This window comes from Artemia franciscana, chromosome 16 (assembly GCF_032884065.1).
Source record: "Artemia franciscana chromosome 16, ASM3288406v1, whole genome shotgun sequence".
Lineage (NCBI taxonomy): Eukaryota > Metazoa > Arthropoda > Branchiopoda > Anostraca > Artemiidae > Artemia > Artemia franciscana.
In genome coordinates this window covers 11,193,810-11,211,032 of record NC_088878.1, presented here as the reverse complement: position 1 = coordinate 11,211,032, position 17,223 = coordinate 11,193,810, and the positions used below count along the sequence as shown (strand labels likewise).

Sequence of the window (17,223 nt, the reverse complement as noted above, 5' to 3'; positions counted from 1 at the left end):
AAATAAATAGCATTGCTCCCCCCAAACCTTTTGACTAGTAACATCCCTGCACAAAACTACAATCTTCTATCAGAAAAACTCTTAAATTTGGAAGAATTAGCCATTTAGCCCCCACCACTCCATCACAAATTGTGTTATAGGACAGATCTGATGTAATTCAAGAAAAAAAAATTAAGAAATAGGCCTAAATAAATCACTAATTCATGTCTGACATTGTTAGTAGATTTCTAGTCTGGATTTTAACTTTTCTTCAGGTCTGCAAGTTGTACTTAAATTTAGCATCTTTTGAAGCATATGATGTAATGCTTCAGCTAAATTGTCTTTTTTGTTTAGGTAGGAATAAGCCTACAAAAAGTTGTGGGGATGGTGGTGATAGTTGGTGTTGTAATTATTGCCATAAAGCTTGGAATGGTCAATAAAATGGTCATTATTGCCATATAGCTTGGTGAAGGTTTTAATGTAAAGGAGCTGATCTGATCCTTGTCAAAAAACTGATTTTGCCCTGTGTTGGTCTTCCAATTGATGTGTTAGAGTGTGTGAAAAAAGTAAGGGATGGAAAACTAGTTCAGTCTGTCATGGACATGTTCACTGTTATAGAGTTTAAGAATAGTATTTTCATGCATTAGCAATGCTGATTAGTTTACTTTTAAAAGCATATGAAACAAGCACTGAGAGAGCTTTCAAGTGATGTATAAATCATACCTGGGTAGTTATTTTGTGTCAATTGAAGAACAGAATAGGCTATTGTCTGTACAGTTAAACAACTGGTTTATTACCCCATATTCAGTGTCATTTGTATCAGCCACCAAGTTGGTTAGACATTCTTTTTCTATAGGCCTATATAGCCTCATAGTTGATTACAGGTATTTCTCTCTATAGTCTTGGCTATATAAACTAGACCTATGCTTTTTTATATTAGCGATCATGTGGTAGGCCTATCCAATGCAGAAAGAGCACAAAAAAGGAAATTCTAGTATGTTTACCTTGTCCCTAAGTCAGTCATGGAATCTTATAGGCTATAGCCTAAATTCAATAGATTTTGCAGTTGAAGTGGTAGGGCCTAATTAGTTAGCTAGGATAGTTCAACATGCCTACTAGGTAGGCCATCTTCTTCTAGCATTTTCTTCAAAAGAGCCACTCTCACTTACCAGTAGCCAATTTTTTGCAAAGAGAGGTCCCATGAAATAAGCCTAGAACAAGCCTATACATAGGAGGCTAACTATGTTAACTAAGATTAGTCTAGGCTGCAATTAGGCTTTTCAACTTGTAATTTAATTTTTATTAGCAAAATTTACCACACGACTTATACTATAACAATCTATACCGAGAATGATATTTAGGCTATAGATTTAAACCTAATGACCTTGCCAAAGAACCATATAATTGCACAAAATAAAAGATTCTTACTTCACTGATAAAAAGCTGCTAGACACTAATACCAGTTTTATTCAACTATATATCCAATACTCTTCTCAGCATGCCATAGTGACGTGTTATTTAACCAAAATTTGTTTTAATCCGCCATTTTCAACATGCACTTCTTAAATAAACTAAACAAAAATTTTAAACCTTGTTTTAATCTAACACTACCATAAATAAAGTCATTTATATATCTCAATATGCAAAAAATGCTATATGCTAGTAAATACTTGGGACCCATTAAAGTATTTTACCTTTTATTTGGAACTACTTAGAAGAATAAAATATGACAAAAGATAATGAATAACATCTTACATAGATGGGGCAGAATGCTCGATATTCAAATATCAAATAACATGCTTATCTTAATATCCCTAATAATTCACATTCTATTTCTTGCTGTTTCTTTTGATATTCATTTTACCTCGCCAGTTGTTCAAAATGTCAGTTCTCACTCTTGGAAGAAGACAGGGGAAGCTAAAAGGCTAGTGCTTATCATTGCTGATGGTTTGAGGTTTGATACATTTTGGAAGGCAAATACCCTTCATCTGCAGTAAGTTTATCAACTTTCTCGTAATGCTTGATCTAATATTTAAGCATACTGAAAAATAATCTTGATGAAACCATAACTATGGTATCAGAGTACAATGGTTGTTGAGAAGGAAACACTAGGCTTAGCTGTGTACAATTTTGAAACAACTATAAAATCTTAAAATAGGCCTACTTACAACATTCCTAAAAGTGCTTCATTTTACTTTACCCCCAACCTTCCTAATGCGCGGTAAAATTCTAGTTTTGGTACTTTTTCCTATCTTGGGAAGGGGATAGATTAAGAAAATAAAACTTTCAGGGAAGGGTCTTCAGAATAAAGTATCATCATGGGAAAGTTTTTTGAAGTATCTACTTCCAATCTTTCTCCTTCTAGAGGGTACTTTCCTTTGATGACCTGTAAGAATCTTTGTGTTATGAAAGTGAAACCTAGCACAACAGATTTTCTGCTTAAATGAAGTAGGCCCATAAGAAAACTTTTCAGCTTCACAACTTTACTCAATCCCAATTAATGAAGTTTCAAAGATCTACATGTACATTTCCTAAATTAAAAAAAAACACATTGAAATTGCTTAAAATTCTACTGAAATAAGAGGAATTGTATTTTCATAACTAGCCTAGGCTAAAACCAGAAAGAAAAAGGGTAAACTGTTGATTTGTCAAATTCTTAATTGGTCAAGTAGGCAAATTTCTAAAATTTAGAAATTAGAAAAGGGTAAACACAGATGCTTAACAATACCTTCCCAGAGTATGCTTTTGCTTTTGGATTCATTACTGAAAGTATCATTTTCCTAACTTAACCATTTTCCAATATAACAAAAAATAAAATGATTGAATTGAAGAATTCTGAAATGAAGATTATTACAAGAGGTATAAGCAAGTGCCCATCCAGTTGAGGAATGTCTCCAGAAAGTTAGCTGAACAGCTCAAGGGGACAACAGTTGTTTGAGCTAAATCAGATTGAAAAAAAATTGGAATCATGCTTCAGAAAAAAAAGGTAGACATTATTTCATGCAGATTAGTATTCTGCAAGCAATAACAGATTCCCTTAGTGAACAATTTTGTTCTGTTTTCACACATGTTGATGGTGCTCTACTCCCAGATCCCCTCAAATGCAACTTCTTAACTGAGATGTCACCTATTACTGTCAGAAGAGTAGACCTAGAAGCCAGGGGCGTTGGCTGGGGGAGGAGGGTGCAGTTTCCCTCCCCCCAATAATGTGGAAAAAATTATTATATATCCCATGCCCTTTGACTATCTGGATATGGACCCCTCTTGCACCCCAACAAAAATGCTGGAGATTTTCCCCTACTTGAAGCTTATCTAAGAAACCTAAACCCCAACAAATCAGTTTGTCCAGATGGCATACACCCTTGATTTCTTAAAGATGATGCCAAACTGTCACTTTTGTTTACCATGTTTTTCCAGAAATTTCTAGACTCAAATACCTGAAGATTGGAAAAATAAATTATGTGTGTTCACAAAGGTGGAAACAGAGATCAGATAGTTTACTACCAACCAATTAGCACTACCTCTGCTGTTTTAAGAATACTGGAAAGTATTGTTAAATTGGCAGTCATTCAACACTTGACTCAAAATAAGTTGCTGTCCCATGACAACATGGCTTCCAGTTCATTAAGTCAGTTGAGACTAACCTTGTTGATACCTATGAATATGTCACTGAACTTATAGACAAAGGTCCTTCAATAGATGTGATTTTACTAGAGTTTGAAAAAGCGTTTGATAAGGTGTACTGTAAGGGCCTGTGTATTAAACTAGAAACTACTGGATTAAAAAAAAAAATAAAAAAAAAAAAAAAAAAACTCACATTGATTGTGTGTTGTTTTTCTGAGTAATAGAAAACAACTAGTAAAAGTGTTTGAGGAAAATCGACAGATATTTCTTTCAAATGCTGTGAAAATGAGATGTACCCTGGCACAGCCCTAAGCCCAATTAAATTCAATATTTTCATCAACAATCCACATCCAAACATGAGAATTAAGTTGGTATTTTTGGAGACTTCACTGCCTTTTTATTATTTTCCCTATTGAACTGTTATTTATACATCAAGGAATAAGTTAAAGGTTTATGCAGATGATTCAAAAATAATTGGTTCTGTTGAAAGTCCAGATAAGATAATTACCATACGCGCTCAGTTGGACTCATTTTCTTGTTGGGCAAAGATTTGTAAACTGGAGCTCACTGTCTAGAAATATTATCCACTTTTGTAAAAAAAAAAAAAAAAAAACAAAAAAAAAAAAACACCAAGACTTTCAAATTTATTTTCAGCTGTTTATCAGTCAGCCAATCACTTATATAAGCGACTAAAAAAAAAATCTTGTCAACCTTCAATGGACTTGCTCAATAGAGTTGACCTCCTTGTATAATGTGTAATTAGATGTGTAAGTGTATCCTCTCAAACAAAGGAATGAAATATTTTGGAGCACAGATTTGCTGAATAGGAATACCAAGCAGAAAAGTGCTCAATAAAGACAAAAGGACATAATATTGCTTAAATATTCAGAATTCTCGATCTATTACCCCATATGGCAATATTCTGTTTTCAACAGTCCTTGATTTAAACCTTGTCATGTTTTGCTGAAATCTACTATACATCTGGTGTCATATATAGTGACTTTTTCAAAAATGAGAAGGTTTAAGTGAAAAATAAATGTAACGAATATTTTTTAGTATACATGTATATATATATATATATATATATATATATATATATATATATATATATATATATATATATATATATATATATATATATATATGTATAAATATATAGATACAAAATAAGGTGTAAAAAATATTTTAAGGGAAAATTTAACTTGAAAAAAAATGCTTTAAGTACCAATACTCCCTGTAATTTTGAAGAGAAGCAATTCACATTTTCAGTGACAGTTACAGTTTTGTTCAAAGTATTTCCCAGATAATTTACTAAAGATTTGTGCTTAATAGAAGAGCCACCATAGTCAATGTTTCCAAGCTACTTATGATAATTCAAAAAGTGTCTAAGTCATTAATGTAAGGAGCAAATAATAGATATCCCTGAGAAACTCCTGACGAAGGCACAGTAGGCTTATTATTTTTCACAGGATGAAGAAGTTTGCTATGCATATGGTGACTTCCTCGAAACATGAGGATGTTTAAGTGATAAATAAATGTAACAACAAATGAAGTGAGGAGCAAAAATATATAAATGACAAAAATTCAACTTGAAAAAAAAATGTTTGGGTTTCCTTAAAATGCCTATAGGCAACTCCCTCTAATTTTTGAACATACACAGTTTATATGTTTAGTGGATGTGTGTAAAGATTTGTCTTATAGAACAGTTACCATAATCAACGTTTTCAAGCTACTTAAAATACTGTGACATCTTGAAGTAACTGTCAAATAGATTTATTATAATTTAACTTAAAATGTTTCATCCTCATGCCCGTATCAACCATACTTCAAATACTTTGAGTCACGTATTCTTTGAATAACTCTAAGTGATAGATGTAAGTCATAAAATAGACACACCAAATAAAAGATGTCCTAAAGGAAATCTCCAAGGAGCTCCAAAAAAAGGTACTATAAGGTCACGAAATATAATCCATTATTTTACGAGTAAAGCCTAAGAAAAGTTACATCTGCTCATTTACTCTTAATTATATTGTTGCTTTACTTTTTTATAACATATTTGTGGTTTCAAGCATAACAAAACTATTGGTATACTGCTAGTCCTTTGCCTATTCTAATCACTGGATCTTAGACATTTGCTTAGAACTTGTTTGAAGGAACCAACTAGTGGCAATGATACAAGTTCATACTCAGGGAGACAGTTTCAGAACAATGTACCAGTACTAAACAAATCCGTCTATAACCTATTCTTTTCATAATTCGTTTATTTCATAATTCTAAACAAATCTGTTCTTTCCTAATTGTTGTCAAATTTTGCTCATTTGAAGCTAAACTAAATATTTATATTTTCTTTTAGTAACATTGGAACTACTAGAGGTGTTTGGGGTCGGTCAAGAACTCAGCTTCCAACAGAATCAAGAACTGGCCACGTTGCTGTAATTGGTGGCTTTTATGAAGATCCTTCTGCAATTTTTAAGGTATCTGAGCTATCTTTTCTTTTTTTACATGTTTTTTAAAATCTAGGGAGGGGATGATTTTATTTTGGTTGTTTATTGTCTTTCTGAAAATTCCAAAAAAAGACACTTTTCAATGAAAATACCCAAAAAGATATTATTTTTAATCTAGGGGAGGGGAGGGGTGAGTCTTGTGGGCTAATGCCCCCAGAACTGGCCATATTGCTGTAATTGGTGGCTTTTGTGAAGATCCATCTGTAATTTTCAAGGTTTCAGAGTTTACTTTTCTTTCCTTTTTTCTACTTTTTTGGATTAAAGAAAAACCCTAAAACTGGCAAATAGAATTCAAAAATAAAATGAGTTGAGCAAAGACGCAGACAAATCAAGATTTTGGGGATAACATTGGACCAAAAGGCTCCAGGGGATAGATTTTACTAACAAGCGTGTGTGTTTATTACGTACTTGTAGGATGTATAAAAAACAAAATCTTTTTCCGGAAATTTAAGCTCCTCATGTGTTTTCATTATTTCATGTCTAAAATAGAAAATTCTCTAAAAATAGAAATTTTTTTGGTTTGAACGCTTAAGGTTTAGGGGAGGATTTGTGTTTGGGGGCTTAGTTTAAAAATTTCGTTAAATATGCACAAGTTTTTACTTTAAGTTTATTTAAACTATGGAAAAGATTTCTCCTTTGACCATAATTTTAAATAAGAATGTTTTGTTAGGTTTAAAAAGGAATTTCAGGCAAATTATTCTTCTGTAATTTTTTTTTTTTTTGACCAGTCAATCCAAACTTGATAAAACATACATAATTACTTTTACACCTAAAGGTAAAAGTGATTCCATAATTCTGTAATAATTGCCAGAATTTTAGAATAATTGCCATAAGTATGTAATAATTGCCATAATTATGGAATGTTGCTATAATTCTGTAATAATTGCCATAATTCTGGGATAATTACCATAATTCTGGAATAATTGCCAAGAACCATTTCCTTATTTGTGTTTTAGGGAGCATCAGTAGAGCAATGTATGTTTGATTATACTTCAGTCCTCCTAATCTGCATTATCCTGCTGATCCTCCCTTTGAGAACAGCTTAGCAACTAGTTTTTGGCCATTGCCTCAAGAGTGTCAAAATGTCAGATACGGTCATTAGGTGTAATAGCCAGAACATGTTTTGACTCAACGTCGAAAGTGGTTTTTTCTACACTTAGAAACGAATTTCAGCCGAAATTGAAAAGATTGTTATCTAGGGAATTTTAAAACTTTTATATCCTAGCAGGCAGATCATTCTATAACCCCAAGCCATTTGGTTTTCACATTTTATATATTTGGCCAAAAGAAATTGGAAAATATTTTGGAAGTATGAACTTTGGTTCCAAAATAGATACTAGAATGAACTGAATGACTTTTATTCTCACTAGGCTATTTAGAAACCAATGGCACACTAGAAGGACCAACTTGTTTTGCGGTTAAGGTGTCTAAAAAAAATCAGAAGTTTATGCATCCTCTGTTTTTGTAATGTCAAAAGACATTTTTGTTCTATTTTTAAGAAAAGCTTTTTAGCCATAATAAAAAAGATTACTTCATATGGATATTTTGAAGTTTTACCCGTTCTCAGAAGACATCCCTGAAACCTAGAGCATTCGAACTTCCTATTTTATATTTTGGACTAAAAGAAGTTAGAAAATGTTTGGGAATCATAAACTTTTAGGAAATCTATTTTAGACATCTTTGCTGCAAAAAAAGGCATTTCATTCTTGTGTGCCTTACTTTCTAAATAGTCTAATGAAAAGTGACCCCCCATTCAATAAAATTTTAGGGGGATGTGGGTTTTTAATATTTATGGATTCCAATTTTTTTTCATTGATTTTATCATGGAAATATCAGAAAAAGGTTTTTTTTATAAGTTTTAGAAGCTAAGGAAAGAAAACCCAGTAGGAGGCAAATGCTGCAACCCAACGCCCGCCCTGCCCACCACAGTTGGCGCGACTTTTGATTAAAATATATATTAACTAAAATGTTGATCATTCTAATGAATATTTTGGGGCCACTGTTCTTTCTAGGCTCTGGACTAGTCTGTATCTGGTGATGCACCCGATTCTCTGTTAAATTCTATCGCTAAAGTTTGACCTTTATCCCCAATTCCCTTAGAACGACTCCTGGAACACAAGAGCCGTTGAATTTGAATGACAATTGCTTTAAGAAATTTTCAAGGCTTAAGTGTAAAGAGGGGTTAGGAAGGGGATACCCCTCCCCCATATATACGGAATGATTTCTGTCCGTCTTAACTTTTATTGTTGCTCCTTGCTTTCGGTTGAACAACTTAGTTTTTATTTAATCTATAGATGAGGACACTAGTTGCCTTCGCTGACAACAGAACCATGGACGCTGCTGTCAGAGCAGGGTCTGAGATTTGTATCAGATTATTTCTATTATTTTTTATGTTATTTGTCTTAGAGAGAGAAAATTTCTATGGTTGAAAGCTATATACCTGGTCCTAAATGTTGCTAAGTTGGGCTTCCTGATTTTCTTACAAGTATCTGAGGGCTGCCCTCAACCATCAGAAATTCTTCATTCAAGGGGTGTTCCTAGTAGACCTACTTATTGGTATGTCCGGCTCCTTGGTATGCATCTTAATCAGAGTCTATCCTTCAGGTTTCATAAATCCTAGATCCATCATAGATTATTTAATATCAGGATTTGGGTATCTAACTTATGTTGATATATCCATGAATAAATCGTTTATCGTGCGAGAAAGATCCAAACTATTTAACATGGCCACTTGCAGTCCTTTGGACACCTGTCTTCCCAAAAAATGTCGTAGGTAAAAATAGGTTAAGCGGCAACACAAATCAATTGTTTCCTTCTAATTAATCGTCCTAGATATCCCCCCCTCTTAAATTTCAAAATACACTTTTTTGGCATTTTCATTAAATAGAAAGTAAATGGTAAATTGATCAATTAAGTCTTTCTCTATATAGATATTCTGATTTTTTTTTTGCAACTTATAAATGCCAAAAAAATGACTAAAAATCCTGGAACTGTTTGGAGTACATGAGTAATTACAGGAACAATTGTTGCTATAGTGTCTGTGATGATGCTCGTAGAAAAGAAAAACAGATATTAATTTGGAGTATAGGATTATGCTCCTGATAATCCATTTAGTGTGAATTTCTTTTTTTAGGGTTGGAAAGAAAATCCTGTCGATTTTGATTCGGTTTTCAATCGAAGCAGATATACTTGGTCATGGGGAAGTCCCGATATCTTGCGCATATTTTCAAAAGGTATTTAGCTGTTCAATAATATAAAACTTTTTATCCTGTGGTGGCGCAGTGGGTTTGACCTTAGCTTGGTAATACGGGACCCAGCGATCGAATCATGCTGCAGTAATGCACTGCAGGGCCGACGCTGGGACCTGAGTAGTCAAGAAGCGTCGTTAATCTGATACAATATAAAACTTTTTCTTGCAAAGCATTTTATGTCTTGTCATCTCGTAAATCAGTTAGCCAGAACATATTTTATCAACAGGCTAAAAACCCGGATTGGAACCTGATTTCATCGATTATGAGGAGCTTATTGTCTGCTAGAACCACCCACACGCGCAGTGGCGTAGGGGCTAAAATTTCTGTATCAATAGGTATTTTGAATTTTATATTTTTATCTTACAAGGGGAAACATTTAGTCGATATAAACATTTAGTAGGTTATGGTAAAATAGTGGCTAATCGTGGTCATTATTCTCGAAAAGCTCTTGCATTGCTATATAGTAGCTTTTGTGACCATTCAATACTTTTCCTGTGTGGTGTTTCACCTATCCTGAAAAAAAGGATGTGGCTGAATTACGTATATTATATTTCCGCTATTTTAAGTTTATGCTTTATTTACCCTGGTCTTATAGGAACAAGAAAATAATTCAAATATTTCGGGGCTTCTGACACCATTACTTCTTTGCGGAAGTTAGGCTCAAATTTGGTAAAGGATTATGTTTTTATTATTATTATTGAACGCATTTAATATGCATTTAGTGTTTAACATACTATAAGGAGACTAAAGGTTTAATTCTAATTGAATAAATAAATTGAAATGTTTATAATAAATAGAATTGAATAAGTAAAATTTGAATAGTGTAATATGTATTTTCATTTCAATGCTGCAATAACTGGAAAAGAAAATATTTGTCATATAAATCGCTTTCAGTGAAGCGCCAATGATGAAGTAAGCTTTAGATTTTTATAGTTAGGAAAGGAGGCAGTAGCTAAATTCTTGTCTGTAGTTAAACTAAATTTGTCGTGAACGGTCTTGGGGAGAAATAAGGTTAAACTAAATATTTGATGTAGAATGGTGTCAACTGCTGAAAAGCTCAAATTTCAAATCAGTTCAAAATTTGATTTTGCTGTAATCTGATTTTTTATTTTCAATGTTGTAATAAGTACGTAAGAAAATGTTCGTAATAAAGCGCTATTTTCAGTAAAGTGCTAATGACGCAGTAGGTTTTAGACTTTTACAGTTAAGGAAGGAGGCCGTACCCCTACTCTTGTTTGAATTGACTTTTGTTCGTTTCAACCTTGATTCGCATTTTTAATTAAAGCTTTATTCGTTTTAAGGTTAATTTATGCATTTATTTTAGCACATGTTGTATGTTTGTTTGCTATGATTGTTTATATAGTTTCCGTTCGTTTTGGGTTTCATTTATGCTGCAATAGTAAGATGTTTTTGTTAGTTTTAAGCTTGATTTGCATATTCAATTTTAGCTGAACTCTTTTCAAGATTTATTTATTCATTTATGTTAGTACAACAAGAAAATAAAAACGAAAGCAATACGAAACCAGAAAAAATGGAACAACAAAAACAGTGCAGGAAGAGAAAGAAAACTAGAAACAATTTTTTATAACTTAAAAGTGGAACTTAAAAAGGCATTTGATACAGAGTTGATTCTAATAATTTGTTGAGAAGATCAGAGTCACTAGGAGTTAAAGGGGTTTGTCTAAATTGGTTGGATCTTTTTAAAGGGAAGGTCAATAAAGGTTGTAATTGAAAATGCTACTTCCAGTGCGTATATTGTGAATTGGGGTGTCCCACAAGGCTCTGTTTTGGGTCCGCACTTATATTTGGTTTATGTGGATACTATGAGATTTTATATCCATTATTCATGTCTTACATCTTTTGCTGATGACATGGCTATTTCTTTTCGTGTTATTTCTGTTGATGATCTGATAAACAAAGTAATTATAGGTTTTGATGATTTAAATGTATTTACAACTATAATTATGTTGGCAATTAATGTAAAAAGGACAAATTTTTATGGCTTTCAGTCGAATTAGCAAACCCGTAGATCTGAGAGGGCGAAAATTATTATCTGGCAAGTCCCTTGAACAAGTTGATTGGGTGAGGTATTTAGGTTTTCACCTGGATTGTAACATGTCTTGGAAACGTCACAGCGATATTGTGGCATTAAAAGTTGTAAGAGGCCTTGGAATCTTACAGACTCTTTCGTCTGAAGCACTTCGTACCTGCTCGGGTGTCGTTACTTCTTTATCATGCGATTATTAGCCTCTTTATATCTCACGGTTGTAATTTTATGGGCTATCAATTTTAATAGGAATTTTGAGCGTGTTCAGATTTTACAGAATAGGGCAGTCTGTTTGGTAGGTGGATACGTTAAAGAGAATATTAATACAGCAGCATGTTTTAGGAATATAAGGGTTATAGATGTGAGCCAAGTTGGTGACTACAAGACTGCGGTGTTTACTTACCAGTGCCTGCATGAAGTGTGTCCATCTGTGTTTTTAGATTTGTATAGACAAAATAATGATTTGCATGATTATTATACGAGGAATGCTAATAATCTGGTGACTCAGTATAGGAGTGGTAGACGAACTGGATTTTTAATTAAACATTTTGGCCAGTCGGTATGAAATTCACTCCCTGATAGTGTTAAGGTGGCTTAATACCAATAATCATTTAAAAAAGAGTAAATAAATTTTTGTTGGAATGGTAAGGAGTCACGATTTAGAGAATGAAGGTTTTTTTATATTATTAATTATAGTTGAAATGAATTTAAGTTAGGTTGATTTATTGTTTAGTAATTTTTGGCCGCCATCACAAGCCCTCCATGGCTTTCTTGCAGCTGGTTGTATTTTTGTTGTTGAATATTTTTTATATTAATTATTTAAAAATAAACAAAAAATAAAGTACGGTGAGCCAAATTCGAACCTGTATTAGTTGAAGAGAGTTCAGAAATTAAATACAAAAAAAAAGTTTTTTTAACTGAAAGTAAGGAGTAACATTAAAACTTAAAACAAACAGAAATATTTCGGTATATGAAAAGGGTATTTCTCCTCCTAAAATCCTCACTCTTTACGCTAAAGTTTTCATTGTTTTACAAAGTAGAGTTGTGACAAAGAACCAAGTTTTAGTGTAAATAGCGAGGTGTTGAGGAGGGAACATCACCTTTCATATACGGAATAATTTCTGTTCTTTTTAAGTTTTAGTGTCGTTCCTTACTTTCAGTTAAAAAACTTGTTTTTTTTTTACTTAATTCAAAAAAGAAAAGCCTATTTCCTTTCACTTACACATAGCATTTGTTAATGGGAAATTTACAGAAATTTTTCGGGAGGCAAATTTTCTCCGGGGGAATTTCAGTGGTGGGATTTGGGGGATACCCCCTCTTAAATACTTCCCTCTTTGCGCTAAAGTATAGTTTTGCATCCCAATACTATACGAACGAAAAGTGAAACACAAGATTCGTTAAATTAGGATAAAATAGCTTTTTTAACATTTTATGTAACATTAGCGTGAAGAGCGAGGTATTGTGGATCGGATATCCTCCCCATATTGTAATAATTTCTTTTCGTTTAAGTTTTAATGTTGATCCTTACCTTCAGTTGAAAAAAAAACCTGTTTTCTCTTTTTGTTTAATAACTCAAAGGCACAAACAGTTCTCAGAGGAACACTGAAATGCCGCTGATTTCACGCTTTGGATGCGTGAGCTAATTGCCTATAGCCTACCAATAAATAGAGTAAATGCATTTGCGCCACGACGTAAAAGTTGCATGCAATAGTCCAATGATGGAGACTCATTCCCATTATATCGTTAAGCATTTTTAAAAAAAAAACATTTTCCTTTGAAGAGATAACTATAGAAATCACCATCTAGAATCAAACATTTTTCCGAAGTCACTAGATTCCAAATGATTTTTTTTTTGTTTCTCAAATCCACTCATTTTTAATCCTGACATCGTTGTCAGATCGTTGTCTTCAATATATTTCACTAATGCATTTAATCTATCTTGTAATCTTTGTATATGCATTATATTCACTTTGCAGCAAATCTTGACTGTTCTTCCAACTTGAATTTGTTGAATGATATAACATATCGCGCAAACATCTCGTCCTATTCTAGGGTTAGCCGACAACCCCTTGTAATTTGTAATGCAGCATTAGGCACTCTAGGTTTCATTTTGCCATTGTTAGGGCCTTCAATATCCAACAGAGTGAAAGCATCCATCACTAATGAATAATATCCTTGATTTTGACACACTGCACTTTTTTAATACTGAATCAAAGTCATGCAACCTTGTACCATCCTCAGCTTCAATTACGTTACAGATACTTGCATCTCTAGAAAACATTTCCTGTGACGCAACGTGCGCCTATGTTTTGAGGGGGTCGCCGTTCAACCTAGATCATTAAAGGAAAAAAGGAGTCGTGGTTATTGCTGCCCTTAAAGTGCCTGTGGTGTCACCACTCTGAATTTACCTTAAATGGTAAATTCATTAGATCCCTGGTGATCAAGGATTTTTGGATGTGTGTACATTGAATTATTTTGCGCTGAAAAATAACAGGTTGTTACATAATTTTCTTAGAGTGCCTGAATTTATACGAATTTACCCTATGTGTGTGCACGTTGAATTAGTTTGCTCTAAAAAGTAACAGACTGTCACATCACTTTCCTAGATTGTCTGAATTTACATTGATCTGAAAGTAACAGGCTGTCACATCTAGAGTCTCTGAATTTACCTTATATGCTTTTCAAGGGTTCGTGGTTTTGTGTGTACACTGTACCATTTTGCACTGAAAAATAACAAGCTGTCACGTCGTTCCATAAAAATGTCATAATGTGTATGTATTTTTAGGATGAATTTCTGTTTAAGTTATTTCCCTCTACCAAAACGAGGAAAAGTTGGAGAACAAAGGAAAATGGGATAAATAGCAGCAACTGAAAAAAAAAGAGAAAAATACAAGTGGCCGAGACTTCCACTCACTCGTCCTCTGTATAGGAAGAAGAAAAAGAAATATTAGTAAAAGTCAAAAGGGTAATGTAAGTGAAGAGCAAATCTTAAAAATAGCAGAGCTATAGTGATGCCATTGGCCACGTATGCTTCTGAAGCATGGGTGCTCCGAAAAATGGAGAAAGATTTCTTAGAGAAATTGCCTACGGATTGTGTTGGGTGCCCGACTGACAGATCGTATTTCAAATAGTAGGCTTTACGAAAAAATTTGGTTCAATCCCGCTTTCTAGGGACATAATGAGAGAAAGAGTGAGATGGTTAGGGCACATTCTGCAGATGAAAGATGAAAGATTTCTAAATTGTCCTTTTCGGCACAAATGTCTGGGACCAAACGAAAAGCAGGTCGTTTTCGGTTGGAGTGGAAGGATGTCGTAAGGAAAGAAAAAATGAAATTGGAACTGCTTGGGAGGGTGTAAAGAAGGAGGTTTTCGAAAAATTGGGATGGAGAAGAAGTGTGCGTAGCTATGTTAGCCTCAGGCGGCTTGGTGTTGTGGTGAGTTGTTAGTAGTAGTAGTGGTATGGGTCACTAAAATTGTTTTGTTATAGGGATATTTATCTTCACTCGATGAATCTAAACATTTGTGATAATGTTAATTTTCTTTCAGGTCATAATGTTGACCATATTTTCACTGATTCCTACTCGCCAGAAGATGAAGATTTTACTGGCACTAACGCTTACAAATTGGACGAATGGGTATTTATCAAGTTTAAAGATTTTTTATCTAGTGCTCAAAAGAATGCGACATTGCAGCAAATGGTTCGAAGGGATAAAGTTGTGTTCTTTCTTCACTTACTTGGCTTAGACACAAATGGTCATTCAAAAAAGCCACATTCAAGGTATGGTGTTTAATTTGCCATAGATTTATTCATGGATTTTTGTAAATAGCCTATTCCACTGGTTTTGATTTGATCTGGCGTTATTGAAAAGAAGGCTGTTTGAGGTTGAACCAAATATTTTAGTGAGACCTTAATAAACGCTAAATGCCTTATTCTTTTAGAAGGTAATTTTCTTTTCAACGCCTTTTTTAGTATACGAATTATTCTAGCGCAAAATTCTAAGAAACGGTTTAAAAGTATTTTTACGGGTGTGCTACTGAGTGGCTCTTCTTTTTTTCCTTTTCTTTTTTTTTTCAATCAACTCGGAAACAACCAAAAAATATAAAATTAGATTCTTTTATCCCAATATTCAAATCGTTAGACGGAGAAGAAGAAAAGTAAAAAGGATCTCTCTTTTCAATCATCAACCCAGAGTGCTTATGTAGAAGAATCCAGCTGCTCGTGCAGCTTTTTTATATAAGAATTTGTCTAGCAAAATCTTTGAAGAATACATTTAAAAGAAAAAGTTCCATTTCAGTAAAGAGCAGGTCACATTTTTTCTCACAATCAGCTGTCCGTTACTTGGAAACGCTAGGAAATATAGAATTTGATATTTTTTATCCCAATATTTAAATCGTTAGACGGAGAAGAAGAAAAGTAAAAAGAATCTCTCTTTTCAAACGTCAACCCGGAGTGCTTATGTAGAAGAATCCAGCTGCTCGTGCAGCTTTTTTATATAAGAATTTTTCTAGCAAAATCTTTGAAGAATACATTTATAAAAAAAATTCATTTTAATAAAGAGCAGGTCACATTTTTTCTCACAATCAGCTGTCCGTTACTTGGAAACGCTAAAAAATATAAAATTTGATATTTTTCCCCTATATGGTGATTGTTCAACGGAGAAGAAATGAATGTTTTTTTAGTCATCGGCTCTGGACTGTTTCTGTGGGGAAAAATCCTGCTGCTGGTGCAGCTTTTTAATCTAAGAATTTTTTTTCCAAAATGTCTGAATAATAGATTTAAAAGTAAAATTTCTAGTTTTGAAAAACTAACATTTGTCTCGTATCCAGCTGTCTATTGCTTGAAAATAGTAAAAAATATAGAATTCTTCTTTTTTTTTTTCCATATTCGGCACTGGAGTGTTTCTTTGAAGAAAAATTCAACTTGTTGTGTAGCTTTTTAATACTGGTAAAATTAATAATATTTGATATTGGTAGAACTCACCAATAATTTCTTGAAAGATTTATTGAGCATCGCAACTAAATAGAATAAAACCCTACAATTATGTAAGCCTCCTAAAACTCATGTTTTGGCTCTGGCTGAACATATGTTCTTTCATCTTGAACAATATATACAATTTGATGAGGCCACGGCTACTTCTAATGATAGGGGTTTTTCTTAGTGGACGAGGGAGGCTATAGAAATTAAAAACATGTGTTTGCTAATCTTTCAATAAATAGGGACATGGGAAATTTAAATATTGACCCAGTTTATAATTCTTTTTTGAAAAATGAAGCAGTTGTCAATAAATGAATTAAGGTTTTACATAATCACCAGGAGACTAGATTACCTACTGGACCAAAAAGAGTTGCTTCAGTAATAGCTAACTAGAGGATTATTTCGCAACAAAATAGTTAACTTAGTTTCAATTTTTTTAATTTTTTCTCCAGTTGCTTTGATGTTCTCATTGAAGTAATTTAATAGCTTCTTTTCTCTACTGGGTCGGTTGCGACAATTGTATTTATTAATATTGGTGGTGGTTTTATTTGTTTTTTAGTTTTAGTGTTTTTTTTTTCTGTCTATCTTTGTTTCTCTTGTGCTGAGGACGCCTAGTTTGCATACAGGCGAAATATCCGCGTTGTTTTAGTCTTTCATCTTTTCTCTCTACTGGCTGTAGTCTTGTTTGCTGTCTTTTCATTGAGTTTCACCTCTTTTTGTTGTATTTTTAGCTTTTTAACATAAGAATTTTTCAAGCAAAATCTTTAAAGAATAAATTTAAAAGAAAAATTCCAGTGTGGTGCATTGCAGAGTAGCTCACATTTTTTGTACAATCAGCTGTCT

At 33.3% G+C, this 17,223-nt stretch overlaps 2 protein-coding genes across 2 annotated transcripts in view; one reads left to right on the top strand and one right to left on the bottom strand.

Annotated features, from left to right (window-relative positions):
• The window catches only part of LOC136037068 (nuclear receptor corepressor 1-like), a 76,846-nt gene extending 75,172 nt beyond the window's left edge, over positions 1–1,674 (bottom strand). The window contains exon 1 of the mRNA XM_065719505.1: positions 1,408–1,674. The gene's annotated coding sequence lies outside the window, so the exon portion shown is untranslated. The remainder of the gene's footprint in view (positions 1–1,407) is intronic.
• Positions 1,675–1,733: 59 nt separating this feature from the next.
• Positions 1,734–17,223, top strand: part of LOC136037069 (GPI ethanolamine phosphate transferase 1-like) — a gene marked incomplete at its 3' end in the record, with an annotated part of 39,183 nt that continues 23,693 nt past the window's right edge. The window contains 4 exon segments of the mRNA XM_065719507.1: positions 1,734–1,972; positions 5,957–6,077; positions 9,241–9,340; positions 14,952–15,183. Coding sequence (XP_065575579.1) covers positions 1,749–1,972; positions 5,957–6,077; positions 9,241–9,340; positions 14,952–15,183 — 677 coding nt within the window.